Below are 18,523 nucleotides of genomic sequence, written 5' to 3'. Positions count from 1 at the left end.
TTAAGCTTTCAAGTATGTGGGAAAATAACTTGATCATCTTTGGCTTCTAATAGGAGTACGAAATTTGGGTGAGTGGAGAATGGAAATATTAGAAATATGATTGCTAAATTGTGAAATGTGTATAATTTGAATCCATAAAGACGATTCAGAATATCCAATTAACATTAAATGTAGTTAATTGAATTGCCTGATGCCACGTTTCTGGATTTCTGATGATTACATTGACTTGAGGTACACTGTTTTTTGCATTATAGTGAAAATGAATGGGATACCATTCAGACTATTCAGAACTCCCTATTTGGAAATGTGTCTTTTTTATAATATAGAGTGCATCTTAACCTTAAGAGATTGTATTGTTCTATGAGCCGCTGCTTTGGGCCAAGTATTTGGAGGATGAGAAACATTGAAGCTGAGCTTACATGTCCAGGGTGAAAGTGATGGTTTGTCACTACAAGGAGAAAGGGGGGTATATGAATGGTAGGTGAGTGCCCAAGCCTGGGATGGGGTTGGAGATCATGAATTCAACATTCTTGTCCACTGAATGTAGCTATAAAGGATCATACCTAGGGTAAGACATAAACACAAATTACCCCACAACTTAGGACAAGGAGTGGGACTAATTAACATAGTTGAATGCTTTTTTGTAGTGTTGATTCCCAAAAGGATGTGTTAACAATATTCTAGTGTATGAGATCAGAAAGCTCTAATATAGCAAGTAATTGACCAACACTTTCCAATAAGTTGCAGGGATGGGTAATTATCCAACAAGTCATTGCCAATGAAATAACTACCAGGCTATGGTTGAGTCAATAGACTTCAGGAAAGCATCTGGCTGACTTTAACACAGGTCTAGCCCCTCCTTGAAGACTCCCTTCTCTCTCTTTTGCAATGGATCAAGTCACATGGCTTGCCTCAGTTCTGCTGTTTATAATTTTGAGTGACTGTAGTTTTAACTAGGATTTCAAAAACTCAGTTGTTTCATGAGTCACAGTAGTCTGAATCATCTTTTAAACCAAATCAGTAGGTATTAAATAGAAAATACAATCACTCCTAAGCACAGTCCACCACCCACAACTGTGATCACATTGTTACGACATAATTTCCTCCCTACAACAACAGAAGTTGTATAATTAAAGCATCATATTTGGTACTTATTGTATATAGACTGCAATTAATGCACAAATGAGATTTTTCTTTTTTCCAGTTCTTCTTTTCCATGGAGGGAAGAGAGTGGGTGAAAAGGTGTTTGTAACCAACGGGTTGGAGGAGACCTTCGACATTTCCCAAATTACATGCAGCGAAGCTGGGGGGCTGCTGGCCGCCCCAAAGAATGAAGCTGAAAATGCTGCCATCCAGGACATACTGGGGCTGAAAGATGCCAGAAAGGCCTACCTGGGCATCAGTGACCAGCATGTAGAAGGGATCTTCAAGTACTTGAATGGAGAAAAAATTATCTACTCTAACTGGAACTTGGGAGAGCCCAATAACAGCAAAGACAATGAGGACTGTGTGGAAATTCTGGATAATGGACGATGGAATGACATACCATGCACAATGCCGCGGCTTGTCGTCTGTGAATTTTAACATTTGGTAGATAATCTGTGCATTGTCTATGCAGCTATGTGAGATTGGTGTCCTTGGGAATGATTCAAAAAGATGTGAATGGTAGTATTTGACATTGATGTGATGACACACTTGATGCTGCAGCTGACAACAACTACCCCTGTGCAATGAAACATTTAGCAGAAAGGTGCATTAATGGACAGAATCTTTGGGCTACACCCAGACAACTTGAATCAATGGTAAAATCACACTACGACTCAGGCCAACAGTCAGAGAAATGGGAAAGGCCCCAATAAGAATATAGCATTTTTCATCACAGAAATCTAACACATGGAGTGAACTATAAAATATGGCAGGTGGCCTATTTTTGTTAAAGTTGCCTGGGCAGACCAGGGAGGAAATCTCCTTAATATTCTCCCACCCCTACCCTTCGAGCTCCACTATATTATTTCAGAATCAACAGAACAGAGGGTCTGGGGCATTGAATGACACTATATGACCCAATAAGAAACATCGACCAATTTTAAGATAATTTAACCAAAAATAAACCTCTTTTATGTTGAATATATGTTAGCCTAAAGCCTTCATTGTGAGTGACCCTATTCGTGGTGCTATCTGTGGTAACTCCTTCCACCATACTCACACTTACGAGTTGGGTAGCTAAAATCCCACTCCAGCAGTTTTTCTCAGATACATTTCAGCAGATCAAACCTGCTGAAACGATTGGGGGGAAATCTCAGATACTTACCGAGAAATACTGAATAGGCTGCGTTAAACCAAAATCTGCATGTCAGTTTCCATTATCGGGAGAAACTCGTAATTGATATTTATTTATCCCACCTGATTAATTCAACCCAGTGGAGTCAGATTTTGTGAGGTCCAATAAATATTAACCCAAACATCAAGGCACTAATGAAAAAGCCTACAATATCACATGCCTGTGCATGAAACATGCTTTTTAATCTGCAACTAGAAACGTTTAACACAAATAGATAATAGGGAGACATTTCCTTGCAAATGTCCGATACATACTGGTTGGTTAAGTTTTTGAAGAGAATAGATTTATTTGGTTGTATGGAATATTGAGATATAATATTTTGAATGAAGAGTAATAGTAATAAAACTAGTACATAAAATAACTTCAAAAATGTCAATTTTAACCTGAGAATAAGTAAATAAGTACCCTTTCCTGCAAATTCAGTAAAGACAATAAACATCTGTGTGCTGCTAAATAGAAGCTTAACTTTGTAATATCCTGCATTAAAAGTGCTAAACAATTTATCGTATCAAACCATTGTCCATTACACACGCATTACTGATATGTAAAAGTTATTGGTGCAGGATACAAGACTGTTCCTTCCATAGCCATCAGCAAAACTTTGAAGTGAAACATTAGTCTTTAATGCATTAATAAGGATGCGAACTATGAAGGACTTAAGACAGAATGCCTCTGCTCAGCATGTATCTATAAATATGATATAAATACGTACATATATTTAAAAAATCAAGTAAGCGCTATAATTATTTATACACCTATCAATAAAGTGAATGGCACTTTGGATGTGCGCTGCTTTGCACGCTTGCACTCTCACATATTTAAGAACACAAACTGCAAAGAACAAGCAGGAAATTCTCACAGTTTTCAATGATTTCACTTTTGTATGTGACACATTATACTAGGGTTCTCATACTATTAAGTTATCAATCCTATACGTATGTAAGGCGGGAGGGCACACACTGCCTCACATCCCAGCACAGTCACCTGATTGCATTCTGGTAAAGTTGCTGTAGTTTTTCACCAACGTTGGCGCAGGTTGTGCTGTTATCTCTAGGCACATGTTTCTGGGTTTAACGCTTCACCAGCTTCACCAGTAGAGAACAAAAGTAGTAGAGAGTACAGAAAAGACATCTAGGGTTGCTGAAATTCTGCCCAAGTCTTCACCGGTCACAGTACCACTCTACAGGAACACATGTGCATCCCAGGTGAGGTTGTCAGCTTGTAGGCTCAAGGGAGGCTTTTAAACACAAGGGGGAGGGAGCCCACTGTTAACCCCAGAAGCACATATAGAGATAACAGCACTACCTGCAACAACTTTTAAGTAAGCATACTAAAGTATGCACCAGAATCTACCCTGTCCAAACTCCAGCGAACGCAGAACGCAGCCGCCCGGCTACGCTGGAATCTCCCCTCCAGAGCATCAGCCAGGCATGCAATCCAGGATCTCCACTGGCTTCCAATCCGCCAAAGGGTCGATTTCAAGACCCTCTGCACTGCACATAAGCTGCTTAACGGTTCCGGCCCAAACATCCTAAGAGACCTGGTTACTCCTTACAAAGTCTCCAGGTCCCTCCGTTCGGAGAATGAGAATCTGGCCAACGTCCCTAGGCATAGGAAGACACGTTCGGGTGGCCGCCGTTTCTCGATCAATGCTTCCACAAGATGGAACGCCCTCCCCCGTACCCTCCGACTGGAATCCAATCACCTGCGGTTCAGGAAGAAATTGAAAACGATATTGTTTCCTAAATAAAAACTCCCCCTTTGTCTGCCCTCAGGTTCGCCTTCAAGATTTTAACGCGGGGATGCCCTCGGGTCACCAGGCGCTGTACAAATCGCTAAAATAAAAAAATAAATAAATAAAGTTACCAGAATGCAATGGGGTGAACTGTGCTGGGACGAGAGGCAGTGTGCTACCCCCCTTTGTGTTTAAAAGGGTCCCTTGAGAGAATGGCTCACCTGGGATGCACCTGGGTGCCTTTGAAGTGGTGCTGCCACCTGTGAAGACTTATGCATGGTAAAGGCAATCAGAGCTCTGGACTTGGAGCAAATGGAGGGAGTGGGAGGTGTTGGAGACTTCCTGCCTGGACTTTATTCTTCCTTTTTTCCTGCCAGCGGCTCAGTGAGTAGTTTTTTAGGCAGGGTTGGGGTTGGGGTAGTTTTTAGGGCTGCCAATCAGGTTTTAGGGCTCAGAGTGGGAAATGGGGGTAGAAAATCGGGCTAGGGGCCAGTTTTAGGGCTCAGGGCAAATGGCTGGGGTGTTTTTACGGCACAGGGTAGGGTAGATTTCAGGGCTAGGGGCAGCTTTAGGTCTCATGGCGAGGCTCGGATGTAACCTTTGCCATGCATATCCCTTTACCAATCATGCCTTTACCACAAAAGACATTGTAAAAGCATGAGTGGTAAAGACGCAATCATAGTAAAGAGCACATTGTAAAAAGGCTTGCTAAGGAATTGCATGTGTGGTTCCATCATACAAAGAAGCCTGACTACTTAATTGTGGGCCTAGCTGCCAGAGGTTTAAGCACAGGTTAATTTAGTGACTGTTGTGGTTGTCCGGCTTGTGGTTGCGCTCGAGAATTGTTTCATCCACCTCAATACAACATATAACCCAATTTCTCCCTGATACTTATTTGGAAGGGGTGTGTGCAGGTGTCTCTTCCAAATACTGAATTAGTACCGTATGTATCAATGTTTTGCGAACAAAATCCAGTTGCAAAGCATTGGGAATTTACAGGTACCTCAAAGGAGTTGGTAACCCATTTGTGAAAGGTAAAGGCGCACTTGTAAATTTAAAACAAACTTTGTAAAAGAGTAGGAAGTGTAAAAGAGTAGGCAGTGGTCCTGAAGAACTTTTTCAACTCTTAAGGAAACTTTAAAAAAGGAACAAAAAAAATGTAATGCAGCCTTGTTTCGTTTAAGGATCACAGTCTGCATTTAAATAAAAAAAAGTGTAGTTTATTGACAATCAGTCACGGACATGATGGCCTGCTGTCCTTACAGGCCATCATCACTGTCAGCATGGCCAATGGGAATGAGACACAATTTGCTTGCTACCTAACAAATATTATTTGATTAATAATTCATCATTCAATGAATATTTGCATCCAAAGTATTCTGGAAAAGGGGAAGGAGGTCATAAAAGTGCATGACTTATGAGACTCTAGGCATATAACTGACCTGGCTCCTGCCCAACTTGGAATCTGTATTACTGTTTATATATTCTGTGAGGTTTCTTCAAGTGTTAAAAACTAACATCCATATTTGAATCTCTTTGTCATCAAGGATGCTCCTGCTACCTTACACTAATACAAAAGCCCCCAAAATAAGTTAATTTTATTAGCCCGGGGAGCACTCCATCAGAGGAAATTGTGTGTTTCCTTGAGCACTGAAATCCTCATTTGATTTCTCCCGTACTGGGAGTGGCGTTTTGCAAAAATATATATCCTGGGCTTCCTTCCCAAAATACAGATGACTAGATTTTCAATAAAGTACACAGTACAAATGAGACTGGAGCCTAGAGTTGGCCAAGGAACTCTGGTCTTAGTTAATAGTTAGGTGACATCCTAAAGGAAGTGTCTATAATGCTCTCTCTTCTGCATCAGAATCGATCACCACATTATGAAACACAAACTTATACTAGTTTATTTATAAAGTTTTATATAGCGCGAACTTGATCCCGAAGGATATCGGAGCACTTTACAATTTCAGGCACAGGTAACAAATCAGAACATTAGTCTAACATTGGCAATCTAATGGGCATTGAATCAACTAGAACAAACAGAACAGCTCAATATAACCTGAGTACAAAAGAGTACCAAACACAGGTGGAATGATAATACTGCAATAAATAGCAGAACACACTGGGATGGCACTTCCAAGGTCATGGATAAATGTCTTCACTTTCTTCCTCAATGTTTGGCAATACTGCTGACACAAGTTGCACATTTATAGGTTCTTCACTTTCTTTAGCCACTTGTAGCAGCAATTAAATATCTGGTGCACTTACAGTTGCAGCACTTTCTTCACTTGTTTGTAATAGTAGACTCAGAGATTCATCTGCTAATGGTGTATTCCCAATTTCTGAACTTTCTTCAGTCACTGGTAGCAGTGTAGGCCTAGCTGGTGTACAGTTATAGGTAAGTAACATTCACAATCATTCCTTTAGGCATTAAAAAGACGTTCACAGCATCAGAATGTCCTCACTACCTTATAGTGGGAGCCTGTGCCTGAATATAGTTTCTGTCAAGATGGATCACATTGTGTTGGCCATGATAGTTAATAAAATACTGACTGCCTCCAACGCTACTAAAGCCTGCTTTAGATCCTGGTGCTAGCAATGTTCTATTTGAGGAAATTGCTGCCTTTGAGGCTGAAATGAAGCATCTAACTTTGGAACGATAGTGTTACTTTCTCACGGAACGAAGCTCATTTAACCTCTTACATCAGGCCACTGTAGTGAGGGTATGGGGTCAACTGCAGACATTGCTATGTTAGCATAATTGAAGTATATGCTTAAACTGCATTTCCTGCTTTTGACGCTTTTGCACTCAACACTATATGGCTCTCGTAAATAACCTGCTTGTGCTCTTTCACATGAGAACGGTCTGTTTTTCACAAATCTAGGCGCGCTCTGCTCTGTGCCCTTAGTCTTCACAGCGCGTTCAAGGTTGAATAACAATGTATGCTGTTAATTCATGTTGATCAGTCCCACGCACATTAGACATAAAAGAAAATACAGCTGCTCAAACTCGGGTGCTTTTAATATTCCAGTGCATGCATGAGGCGGCACTTGGAGACAACCTTTCCAACCTCGAGGCGCTGTTCTTGTCCTGGCATGTGATATATTCCATATGATCTTGGAGGTATGGGGTCCACTGTCGAAGCCTGGAGGTCTTCTATTATTAATTAAAACTAGCTCCTAGCATGGGGAGGGTGGTAACTTCACTTAATCTTGTTTCCACTGTCATTTATAATATGATTTCCCCTTTTGTGTTTTATGGAATTGTGACAATGCGGATCATATTATTCTCATGCATCTGTTTGTTAGTATTGGCGAAAGTACTGCATCTTAGAGCACGTTAGTTAAAATAAACATTTTAAACTATACGTGTCTCTGATTACTCATGTTGTGACTGGTATGAGAGTTTAGAACGAAAGAGTGTTCTTGATTCCCACTATTCCTGAGAGTTTACTAAGTTGCATGTTCTGGGTTGTCTAATCATTAGTAGGTTCGCAGTAGCACGGAGAACGAATGAGACACTAATGCTAGTCGGATCGGGGTTCTGAGCACTGAGGTGGGTTTTCGATACACCACAATACACCGAGTTCCTGGTTTTCCTACGCATAGTTCTGTTCATGAGCAGAATCCCCGCAACATGGCACCCAATGTTTGGTCTTATTTTTGAGACACCTTAGTAGTGCTTATACTTGTCCACAATACCTTCACTCCTGTTTCCAGAGAACAGTTGTGATGGCACAACCTACCTATATAGATGGGTTATAGGTTCATTCAAGCTTAAGATTTTAAAAAGGTTCGCTCTATTGTATTGAATTAAGAACACCTTTTTGTGCTACTACAGGTATAGGTTGTTTCCTTTTTCTTAGTTGTTATGCCTCTTGAAATAGCTGCGCATAGTCGCGCAACTCTCTGTCATCATTTACAACGATATAGAGTGCCTGACGCAGGTATGGCGCAAATTTTTGTGGTTGGTTCCAACGCAGTGTTCCCATTTGAGATTTTCTACTCTTGGGTTACCTTTGGGGCTGTGGATGGAGATGATGCCTTGTTCCATTCATATATGGCTATGGCCATACCTGTAGTCTATCGGCCATATATAAACCCTCTAAGTTCCGATTTCTGCATGGCAGCATCGTATTTGGTTTAATGGCGCCTCCCTCACACCGTGACTCCAGTCCTTTTAGGCCCTTTATCAATTGCCTCGGGCCACTTGGGAAGTTTTGGCCGGGTACACAGCGCATCCACGTTACCTGAATGTCCCATTAAATGAATTGCATACTTTACACACCTCCTTGATAGGGGTGCATCAGGCTTTAGTCCAATACGTTTCCCGCAATCTCCAAGTGGAAGCACCTTGGATTGCGGTGCAACCAGCTGAACAGGTCGGGATGTCGATTAGTCCTGTCATGGTTAATTTGGTTATGGGCAAGCGTCCCACAAATAAGAATGATTTACCTTATTGGCTTGCTGAGAAATTTGACCAGCTGGAAGCAGTAATTCCTAATACCACGCCTGTCGAAAAACACTGGATACTCACTATTAGTTTGCAAAAAGACTTGATCCCAGAGGTAACAGATTGTGAGAACTGGGGTCAAGTATTTGCGGCAGTGCATGCAAAGTGCTCGGCACACCTTCAATGACTGCTACCCTCCCTGATCAAGCGTGTTCAGGATGAGCACAGTCCGAAAGCGGCAGTTGAGTTGGGAATGAGGCTAGTCGGAGTGTTTGACATTGTTGCTGATCTCATCCTTGTGAATGTAAAGGGAGATGCGGTTAACTTTCAGGTGTCTAATGCTTTCCGCCTTGTCCCAGAAGCCGAGAAACCCCGTGAGTAACCGAAAATTGTTGCTGAGGCATATAGAACCATTGGCCGCAATAGTTTGGGTTTTAAGCATTTTGCTAAAACAGCAGCACAACCACAAACACAGACGGCCCAGTCTGTTAAAGACGACCGTCCAGTTTTTCCGATAAAGAATTGGAAAAATAAAAAGCAGGCGAAGCAACAACAGAAACAAGGATCTCGTGCTGCGTCACCAATACCCGAAACTACTGAGCGACCTTATGATTTGCACGATCGCGCGAGAATTAGGTCTCCTGATAGATTTTAGGTTCCTGATCAGCGTTCTCTTTGTTCTTCACAGGAAACATCAGGCTCACAAGCTGGTGGAGGAGATGGCCAGGATCGGGGCAGAGGTCGAGGTGTCCCACAAGGTTGTGAGCAGCCTCGTCAGACTGACGTTAAAGGCAAGCAGGAAGATTTTCCTCGCCAACGCCCTTTGTTTAAGAAGAAGAAGGTTGCTGCATTAACAGCAAGATATGCCACGGACGATAAGAACTGAACTTCAGAACCTAACATGGGCAGTAACGCTGCTAGAAAGCGTAGCAGTGGTTACAATAGTGCGGCAAGCACTGGGTCCATTTCTGAAGGCGACAGTAATTGACACTTTCATCACAGTTGAAACTGCTGACACCCGAGTGGCTCCCCCTGACAGACTACATGACAAAGTATTTTTAATTGAAAGTGATATACAATGTGTTGTTAAAGGGATTTTTTGGGAGAATATGACTTCTTCATATATGACATCTCGTTAGCGGAGGCAGCTTAGCCCCACCTTTCATTTTGGCCGCTCCGAGGGGGGATGAAGTAATCCTCCCTAGTTTTTCACATACTGTGCCCAAGCAGCAGGCACATCATTTTGCAGAATAATGGACTCTGGTGCTAGCACCACTTTGTACCGTACTCACGTTGGGTGGGACAAACCTTCGCCCCCATATGAGATACCATTGTCATCCATGCCACAGCCAGAACCCCAATATCCCCTCCAGCGGGAGGCAAAGGCACCCATTTCTGAAATTCTAGGTCAATTAGAGTGTTAAGGAGTGATTGAGACATGTGTATCACCAATGAATAATCCTCTTTTTACTGTACCCAAAGCTGATTGGTTGTACCGCCTAGTTTTGGATTATCGACATTTGAACTCACATTGTTGAACCTGTGCATTTCAGAATACCCATAGTTCTGCCCTCGTGGACAGTCTCATAAGAGAAAGATTTAAAACCACTCTTGATATTTCAAATGGCTTTTTTAGTCATAACCTGTCCTCTATAAGTAGTCAATGGACACCTTTCACTTCCTGTGGCAAACAAAAAACAATTTAAAAGATTAGGCATGGCTACAAGAACAGCCTGGGCATTTTTGCCGCAAGTGTCATCTCTTTGTTAGACAACATTGACCCTGATGCGTACTTGTACGTTGATGATATTTATCTCACGGATGACGAATTATGGCCGCATCATAGTTTTGTTTGCAGACTACGGATACAAATTTAACTTTGCTAAGTCACACATTGCAGAGTACACAGTGTTGTTTCTGTGCCACAAGCTCAACAATGAAGGTAGAGGCTTGGCGCCTCACTTCCTAGAGAAATGTGCAAGTTTGCATTCTCCAACAACTCTGAAAAAATTGCAATCTTTGCTGGGATTTTTTAACTTGGGTCGAACTTACATTCCTGATTATGCCCAGCGAATCAAGCCACTATATGCCTTGATACAAGTGACCTTTATAAAAGCCTACTGGCTTCCGGAACATTCAGCTATACTGCAATGTTTGCAGTCTGATCTTCTTGAATCTAAATACTTGTTAACAGGTTACAACCACACAAACCTGGTCATAAGAATCGTGCCAGGCCCAGTGGGTTTTACATACTTCATATTTAATGTAGGTGACACAGTACCTATAGCTTACAAGTTACATTTGTACACTTTGGATGAAATGCTATTTTCAATGGGTTGAAAAAGTTTAGACGGCAGTCCAGATGGCGATCCTAAAGGAACGCGCACTGGTGCAGGGAAAACGCATGCTGGTTCTTACATCGTATCCTGCGCGTGATGCAGTGACGAAAGCCAGTGTACCAAACTCAAAAGCTTTACATCCTCATTGGTTACAATGGGATTTATCGTTGACATCACCTGATGTCCTTTTTATCTTTGACTTCTCATTGCAAACTCAGGAGTTCCTACAGTATGAATATGTTCATCCTGCTCCTCTGTCTATCCCACGCTTGAGGATTACCATTGTATCATTTACACAGATGGTTCAGCGCAACCGGCGACGGCATCTAAACATTCTTATTCAGCAGCCTGCGTTATAGTGGCCGGTACCATGGTGAATGGAGAATTCAAGTCCAATGTCGTGCACACGCAGGCATTAGGGGACTGTACTGCCCAGTTGGCAGAGCTGCGTGCTCTGGTGCTTGCACTGGAATTTGCTGATGAACATCGAACGACTTTGATTGTAAGTAACTCTTACTACTGTGTTCAGTTGTTCAATGACAACTTATTTTTTGGGACTCAGAATGAGTATTGTGAGTCCAAAGGTAGCACAATTAAGCATAACATGCTTTGGGTTCGAATTGCAGAACTTAAAGAACGTCTGCCTCTCACATATGTAATTCATACTCTTGGTCACCAGCGCATAGGAGTGCACGCTGTTGGCAACAGTTTGGCTGACAAAGCAGCTAAAACAGCAGTAGCCACATACACAGTTGCAGCAGTTACAAGATCCAGAAATAAGATGGATGATGACATGTTAGCAGCAATAGCTGCTACGGAGAAACGAGGTAATTACCCAAAAGGTTTCCCTTCTAAATACTCTTTTCAGTTAAGTCCAGATAAAGTTGCCTATGTGAGAATTAGTGACGTTGGTGAAAGGTTGATTCCCAACATGGACCAGAGACTTCCTTTGATAACAGCGCCAGACAAAGGAATGGCCTCTGCTCAAGCAGGTGTTTCAGCGACTGTTTCTATCTTACAGCAACGTTACTGGTGGCATTGGTTGTACAAACAAACCCGTGATTATGTCCTTTCTTGCTACACCTGCCAGCAGATTAAACCTTCTACTGCTGCCACAAACTCGGCTGCGCATTTCTAATAAACCTTTCGGTTGTGTTTTTTTGGATCACTTTAGTCCATTTTCTTTAGATCCTGATTATAAGTTTATCTTAGTTGCATTTGATTCTTGCACATGCCTTTTATGGGTCTGGCCACAACGTAGTCCTAACGCACGAACTATCATCAGGGATTTGCGTGTCTTTGTGGGAATTTTTGCATGTGGCACCTTCTATTCTGACCAGGGTCCAGCGTTCGTCTCTAAGGCGTACAAGGAAGCCATGGGTTCATTGGGGGTGCAGATCAAATTTTCGTCTCCTTACATGCCTGAGCGAATGAACCGAGACTTAAAGCAATCTTTGACAGCTAGAGTTTTAGATACTGGTGGGAACTGGTTTGCCCATTTATGTAGCATACAACGTGCACTTAATAATCTCCCAAGAAGAGCTCTGAATGTGCGGACCCCGTACAAAATGCTCTTTGGCATAAAAATGTTTGTCCCGGACCTTGATGGTCTAGACATGGCGGTGACCGCCGCAGCCTTTGATTTCATTCTGCTGTATTACAGAACCTACAAGAGACTTGTGACAGTCTTGCAAAAGAACATTTGCACTCTGCCACTGAAGCTGCACAGATTCCGGTAGTTGGCTGGCTACCTTGAGTTGGAGACCTGGTCTGTGAGAAGGGTGGGAACAAGAAAGAGTTTGGCCCCTCTTATCCTGCACCGGTCCCAGTGCTTGATTGGTGGGAAGGGTACTCGTACAGTCTTTTTACCACCACTTCCTTGTCGCAAAGATAACAGATACACCTCTGTGGACAATGTCAAATTACAGCGAATGGCTTATTTTTTTTAGTATGACTCCAGCTGTTTCCTGCCCAGCAATGTTAAGGAATTCTGCCTTGGACTCAACGAACAACATCAGGCCTGATATTACCATAGAAATGAGGACCACTGTTACTAATCCATTGTTGAATCCTCCGGCTTCCTATCCAGATGAAGATACTGAGTATGCGTATCCCACTGATGTGCCATTGCCTGGTTTGCAAACAAATGAAGTTAACCAGTCACGTTTTTCTTTTGACACTGACTCCACAACATCGAGACCCCCCTCAAAATTTTCAATTTTTGTTACATGGTTTAAACACAATTTTTTTTACTTCCAACTTGGACTTACATCTGGTTGGTCTAAGTCGCCATTTTTTTGCTCATGTCAATTGGATTTGTGACATTCTTTTTCCTTCAATTGTCACTACCTTACTGAACGCTCTGCTGTAAAGGTGATCGATGGAACTTTGGCACAGCACTCTTCTCCACACATCATGAAACGTGACCAGACTTTTGTCAACATCTCTGCCTGGCCTGTGTTGGATGGAATTGTTTGGGATGCTGTAAAGTTCCAAATTCATGGCCCCACCGAGGTGGTTAATATTCCAAATGTACTTCGTGCTTCAATGGGCGATAGAGAAACAAAACATATGCTGTGATGATTGGGACCTTCAAGCCATTCAGTCTTTATCTTCTGATTTAAAATATTATGGTGCTTTTGATGCTGAAGATTTGTATTTGAATTCTGCTAATTACGCTGATTTATTTTGTTACCAGCATTACGGCCATCATTTTCTGCATAAAGCTAATACATTTAGAAATGTGGTTAATTATACTCAATGGGAACGTTGCCCAGCTCCCATTGAGGGAAGTTCAAAAACCCTTTAGAAGAAATTCACATATTTCGCTGATTTTAATAAATCCAATCCTGATTAATTTTACTTTAAAATGAATTCTACATCCAATACTAAAGTAAGGCTCACCCACACGAAATTGCTATATTCCACATCTTTTATAGATCAATTGGCTATTGGTGGCTATGAGCTATGGAAAGAAACTGTCGATCTTATATCTGTTTGGGGTTCTAGACCCTAGCAGGTTCAGGGCACGGAAGCTTTACATTGAGCTTGCCTTATCCCAAACCAAATGCAGGTTTTAAACAGTTCGATTTATCAGACAACCTGTTTTGGGTTGGCTGCTTCGAAACAAATGAATGCCCCTAAAACTCCTGATCTGTATGCTTACGACACCTGGAACAATCATATAGATATGACCCTTGATGAGTTGTAGTCATTGACTGCAAATGCTTCTTTTAATGTTTCAACCTTAGATCCCCTGGGTTGGTTGATTTGGCAAACTATTTCTGACTCCTGCCAACACCGTTTCCTGGGCAATACTCCTGGTTACAAATAGGATAGACCTGATCCACGTTTTTCAAGCACCCATTTGGACGCAACATATTCAGTAGGTAAATTATGTCAAAATTATGTCAGTTAACCCCTTGGCTGTGGCGATAATTCCGCAGTGGCGCAGGGGGGAGGGGGGGGTCACGCAGTACCGCCATGCTTGTGACGGAACCACTCCGTCATGAGCCACGGGTGGGCTTCGCTTATGACGGAGTGGTTCTGTCATGGCTCCGCCCACTCACTGATTCACCCGCACAGGCGGGGAATCAGTGCCGCGTTGGCAGAGCGGCCGCGGCATGACGGAACCACTGGGTCATGAGCACACGCCACCCGTGGCTTGTGACTGAGTTGTTCAGTCACAAGCATGGAAAGAGTTAGACACCATTTATCTTTGTTAACTGAAGATCTGGATTTAACAGATTTTGTTAAAGGGCCTGCAGGTGCTAGGTCAAAAAGATTTCTGTATGCTATTTACAATTAAGTTTGGAAGATGTCCCAAATTGGTGCAGCTTCACGTCTAAGGGCAATACACCAAGCAAATATTGAAAAAGTGCCTGCTGTTATTGATAATAGCATTAACACGCTTTTCTCTCGCATTTACTCATTAAACAATATTGTTTCATCTGTTGTGGATATTGTTCATGATGAGGTATCAGTTTTGTATCATGGCCAGAATCAATTACGTTCCATCATGCAGTTTGCTTGGACTCTACAAACACTTAAGATGGGGAAAGTTCTGTGTACCTATATGAACACGGCATCTTTGTTTTTTGATTTTAACCTGACAGATAAACAACAGCTTATGTCCCTGAAGGATGTAACATACAGTATGTTGCATATTGAAAAATTCGAACATTTACCTATTTCAGTGGCCGAAACCGAGTCAGCTGTCTGGCTTATACATGGGGTAATAACTTTACCATTTGCACTATTTAAATTTAGTTCATGCATGAAACATTATGCATTTGGACGTTATGGACCCCTGGGTAGAGCATATCTACATGAGGTGTGGTCTTTGCCTTTCACATACCGTTGCCTTCGGGATGGCATAGAAGAGTATCACTCCCTCCTGTGTAAGAATATGCAATTGCACGGCGCTTGTAATTTACAAGCACTAAATTTAGCTTCTTTCTTAAAGGGAAATCCAGTGCCAGCTATCAAACCTACATTCACACTGCTTGCTAACAGTAGCTATTTGTTTTTAAATAATGAGGCTTCCTGCGGCATGCTGGCTGTTATCCCTTACATTGTAACTGTCTCACAACGTGTAGTTTGGTGTAAAAATTTGCATTTTTCGCCCCCACATGGGTGGCTTGACATCTCAATTTGGCTTTCCATTCCGACCTTGAAAGCAGAGTTCAATACATTGAGCAGACTATTGTCCCAAAAGGAAGTTGCACTCACATCTTCCTATGAAACATTCGTCCTTCACGTGGCCAACACCCGCACAGAGGTGCAGGCGCTTTTAAATACTGATCTCCCACTTCATTTCGGCGCCTTGATCCACACTATTTTCAATGCCTCTAGTACCACTGGCATGGCCCATTTTGTTTTAACTTGTGGGCTCTGGCCTTGAGACTTCATTCCAAACTATATTTGGTGTGACAAAGGCATTTTTCCATTCTCTTTTTTCCAGCATCGACAGTGGCTTCCTATTAAATTCTTGCCTTGGTTGCTGGGGTGCTGCTGGTCTTCTGCCTGGTCTGAACTGGCTGCTCTATCTGTGGTGCAAAACTGCCGAGCCCAGCTGGTACAACTCCTTACTCAAATGCTTCAATGCTACGGTACTCTGCCCCTAGCCACTCTGAGCATGGCTGATGGATTGTCTTTTCGATTCGCATATGTCACTTGCATGCAACATGTGTTCCACTGCCTGGATTGTTCTTTCGGATGGGCACTGGATTTATGTCTCTCCAACACAGTGTCTCCTGACCCGGATTACGGAATTGCTAATAAGTCCTCCTGTGACACATGAGCTGGAGGGATCGGGTGTTGGGATATGGCCTGTGCTGTGGCGCTTGGAGTGTTAGCTGAATAAGACGTCTGTGCTGCTGCACATGATTTCCTGCAACAAAGTTTCATTGAAGAACACAACAGTAGTCCTCTGATGGTGCTAGAGGCTCCTTTCATTGAAGAACATGTAGGTTCATTCTCTTTGCTTGATTGGATGGCATCTCTCTTTTCTGAGAGCAACAATGACTTCCTCTTAGAGGCCGTTGCGACTTATTGCTCATATACACTGATGGATTAACTTGGCAGCATTCCATCATCAGTCGAAAACCGTAACTGAGATTTTTGCTGGCTGGACGCCTCCATTTTTTTCTCATTTCTTTTTCATTTTTTTCTTCTCCGTTCTAATTTACACATTTTGACATGGATGACCTTATTGCTTGCTCACTCGAACTTGAGCTCTGCATTCTATTGAGTCCTTTGTATTAGTCCGATCAAGGGGAGGCTGTAGTGAGGGTACGGGGTCAACTGCAGACATTGCTATGTTAGCATAAGTGAGGTATATGCCTAAACGCCATTTTGCTGCTTTTGCCGCTTTTGCATCCAACACTATATGGCTCTCGTAAATAACCTGCTTGTGCTCTTTCACATGAGAACGGCCTGTTTTTCACAAATCTAGGCGCACTCTGTGCCCTTAGTCGGCAAACGCGTTCAAGGTCGAATAATAATGTATGCTGTTAATTTATGTTGATTAGTCCCAAGCACATTAGACATAATGGAAAATGCAGCTGCTTAAGCTCAAACTTGGGTGCTTTTAATATTGTATTGCATGCATGAGGCGGCACTTGGAGACAACCTTTCCAACCTTGAGGAGCTGTTCTTGTCCTGGAATGTGATTCATTCCATCTGATCTTGGAGGTATGGGGTCCACCGTCAAAGGCTAGAGGTCCTCTTCTATTATTAATTAAAACTAGCTCCTAGCACAGGGAGGGTGGTAACGGCACTATAATCCTGTTTCCACTGTCATTTATAATATGATTTCCCCTTTTGTGTTTTATGGAATTGTAACAATGCTGATCGTAATATTCTTAAGCATCTGTTTGTTAGTATTGGTGAAAGTACTGCATCATAGAGCTTGTTAGTTAAAATAAACATTTTAAACTATACCATGTCTCTGACTACTCATGTTGTGGACTGGTATGAGAGCTAGAATGAAAGAGTGTTCTTAATTCCCACTATTCCTGAGAGTTTACTAAGTCGCATGTTCTAGGTTGTCTAATCATTGGTAGCTTCGCAGTAGCACGGAGAACGAATGAGACACTAATGCTAGTCGGATAGGGGTTCCGGGCACTGAGGTGGGTTTTTGGTACACCGCAATACACCGAGGTCCTGGTTTCCTTCGCATAATTCTGTGCATGAGCAGAATCCCTGCAAACCCGCCAGTACTGATATTATCCAAAGTCCTCTGAATAATCATCGCCATTCATTCCTTTTTTCCAGACGCTGGCAGAAAGCACATTATCAAAAACCACAACTCTCATTGGCCACACCTGTCTGCACCTTTGATATCCCAACTGCCAATCAAATGTGACTCCCGCTGCAATAAAGGGAATGGCATTTAACAAAGACAGTTGGACTTCAAGTTCTGTTAAAAAAATATGTTGCAGGTGATTAATATACCAAAAAAGATAGCTCAGCAATCATTGACCATAATAGGATAAAATAAACGTATGAATGGCATCCACAACTCCAATGTGTGAAAAAGTCAGACCTTTTGACTTTGCCAGTGCTTGTATACGTTGAGATTATGACTCTGCTTAGACATCCACATCCAAAGTGTGCAATTACCAGGATGAGAGACTGCTGGTTAAAGACTGCATTTAAGTACAGTGTTTTCGAAACCTTCCAGCATATTTGTGGTCCCCCATATCCACAACCCAAATTCAAGTGGAATGAATGCTTCCATTTGGATCATAGATGCCTTGTTGACACACAATAGTCAATTTACCAGCTCCAGAGTTGGCCATCTGGATGCACTTTTAGCAACCATTCAGTTAACGTCAGAGTGCCCAGAAGAAGAGTTGGTTCTAAACGAATTGCTATGTAGAGTGGCAAATGTGTCAAGTCGGTCACCTGAGCCCTGTAGAAGTAGGATAATTACAAATACAGAAAGTGCCCTCTTGTGAAGTTCTAGAGAAGATCCAACTCTGTTAGTTAACTAGTTCATTGAGTGGGCCTTCCTTGAAATGGATATGAATTGCTATGGGTGACAAGTGAATTTGTTGAAAGGTTGTGGTTGGGAATCTGGCAAGTCGACAGGACCACTCCTGGTGTTTTTGTAAACACAAATTGTCTTGAATTCCCCCTGAAGAGCT

The 18,523-nt window shown here is 42.3% G+C and overlaps 1 protein-coding gene across 2 annotated transcripts in view; it reads left to right on the top strand.

The window, feature by feature from the left end:
* LOC147711693 (mannose-binding protein C-like) overlaps nucleotides 1-3,122 on the top strand; it is a 64,467-nt gene extending 61,345 nt beyond the window's left edge. For both annotated transcript variants that reach the window (XM_086922413.1, XM_086922414.1), the window contains exon 5: nucleotides 1,205-3,122. In XM_086922413.1, coding sequence (XP_086778539.1) covers nucleotides 1,205-1,584 — 380 coding nt within the window. In that variant the 3' untranslated portion in view covers nucleotides 1,585-3,122. The remainder of the gene's footprint in view (nucleotides 1-1,204) is intronic.
* The last annotated feature ends 15,401 nt before the right edge of the window (nucleotides 3,123-18,523 follow it).

The sequence above is a fragment of the Lissotriton vulgaris genome, chromosome 5 (genome assembly GCF_964263255.1).
Source record: "Lissotriton vulgaris chromosome 5, aLisVul1.2, whole genome shotgun sequence".
Lineage (NCBI taxonomy): Eukaryota > Metazoa > Chordata > Amphibia > Caudata > Salamandridae > Lissotriton > Lissotriton vulgaris.
Note: the sequence above shows the minus strand (reverse complement) of the source record. Positions and strands in the feature narration are given on the sequence as shown.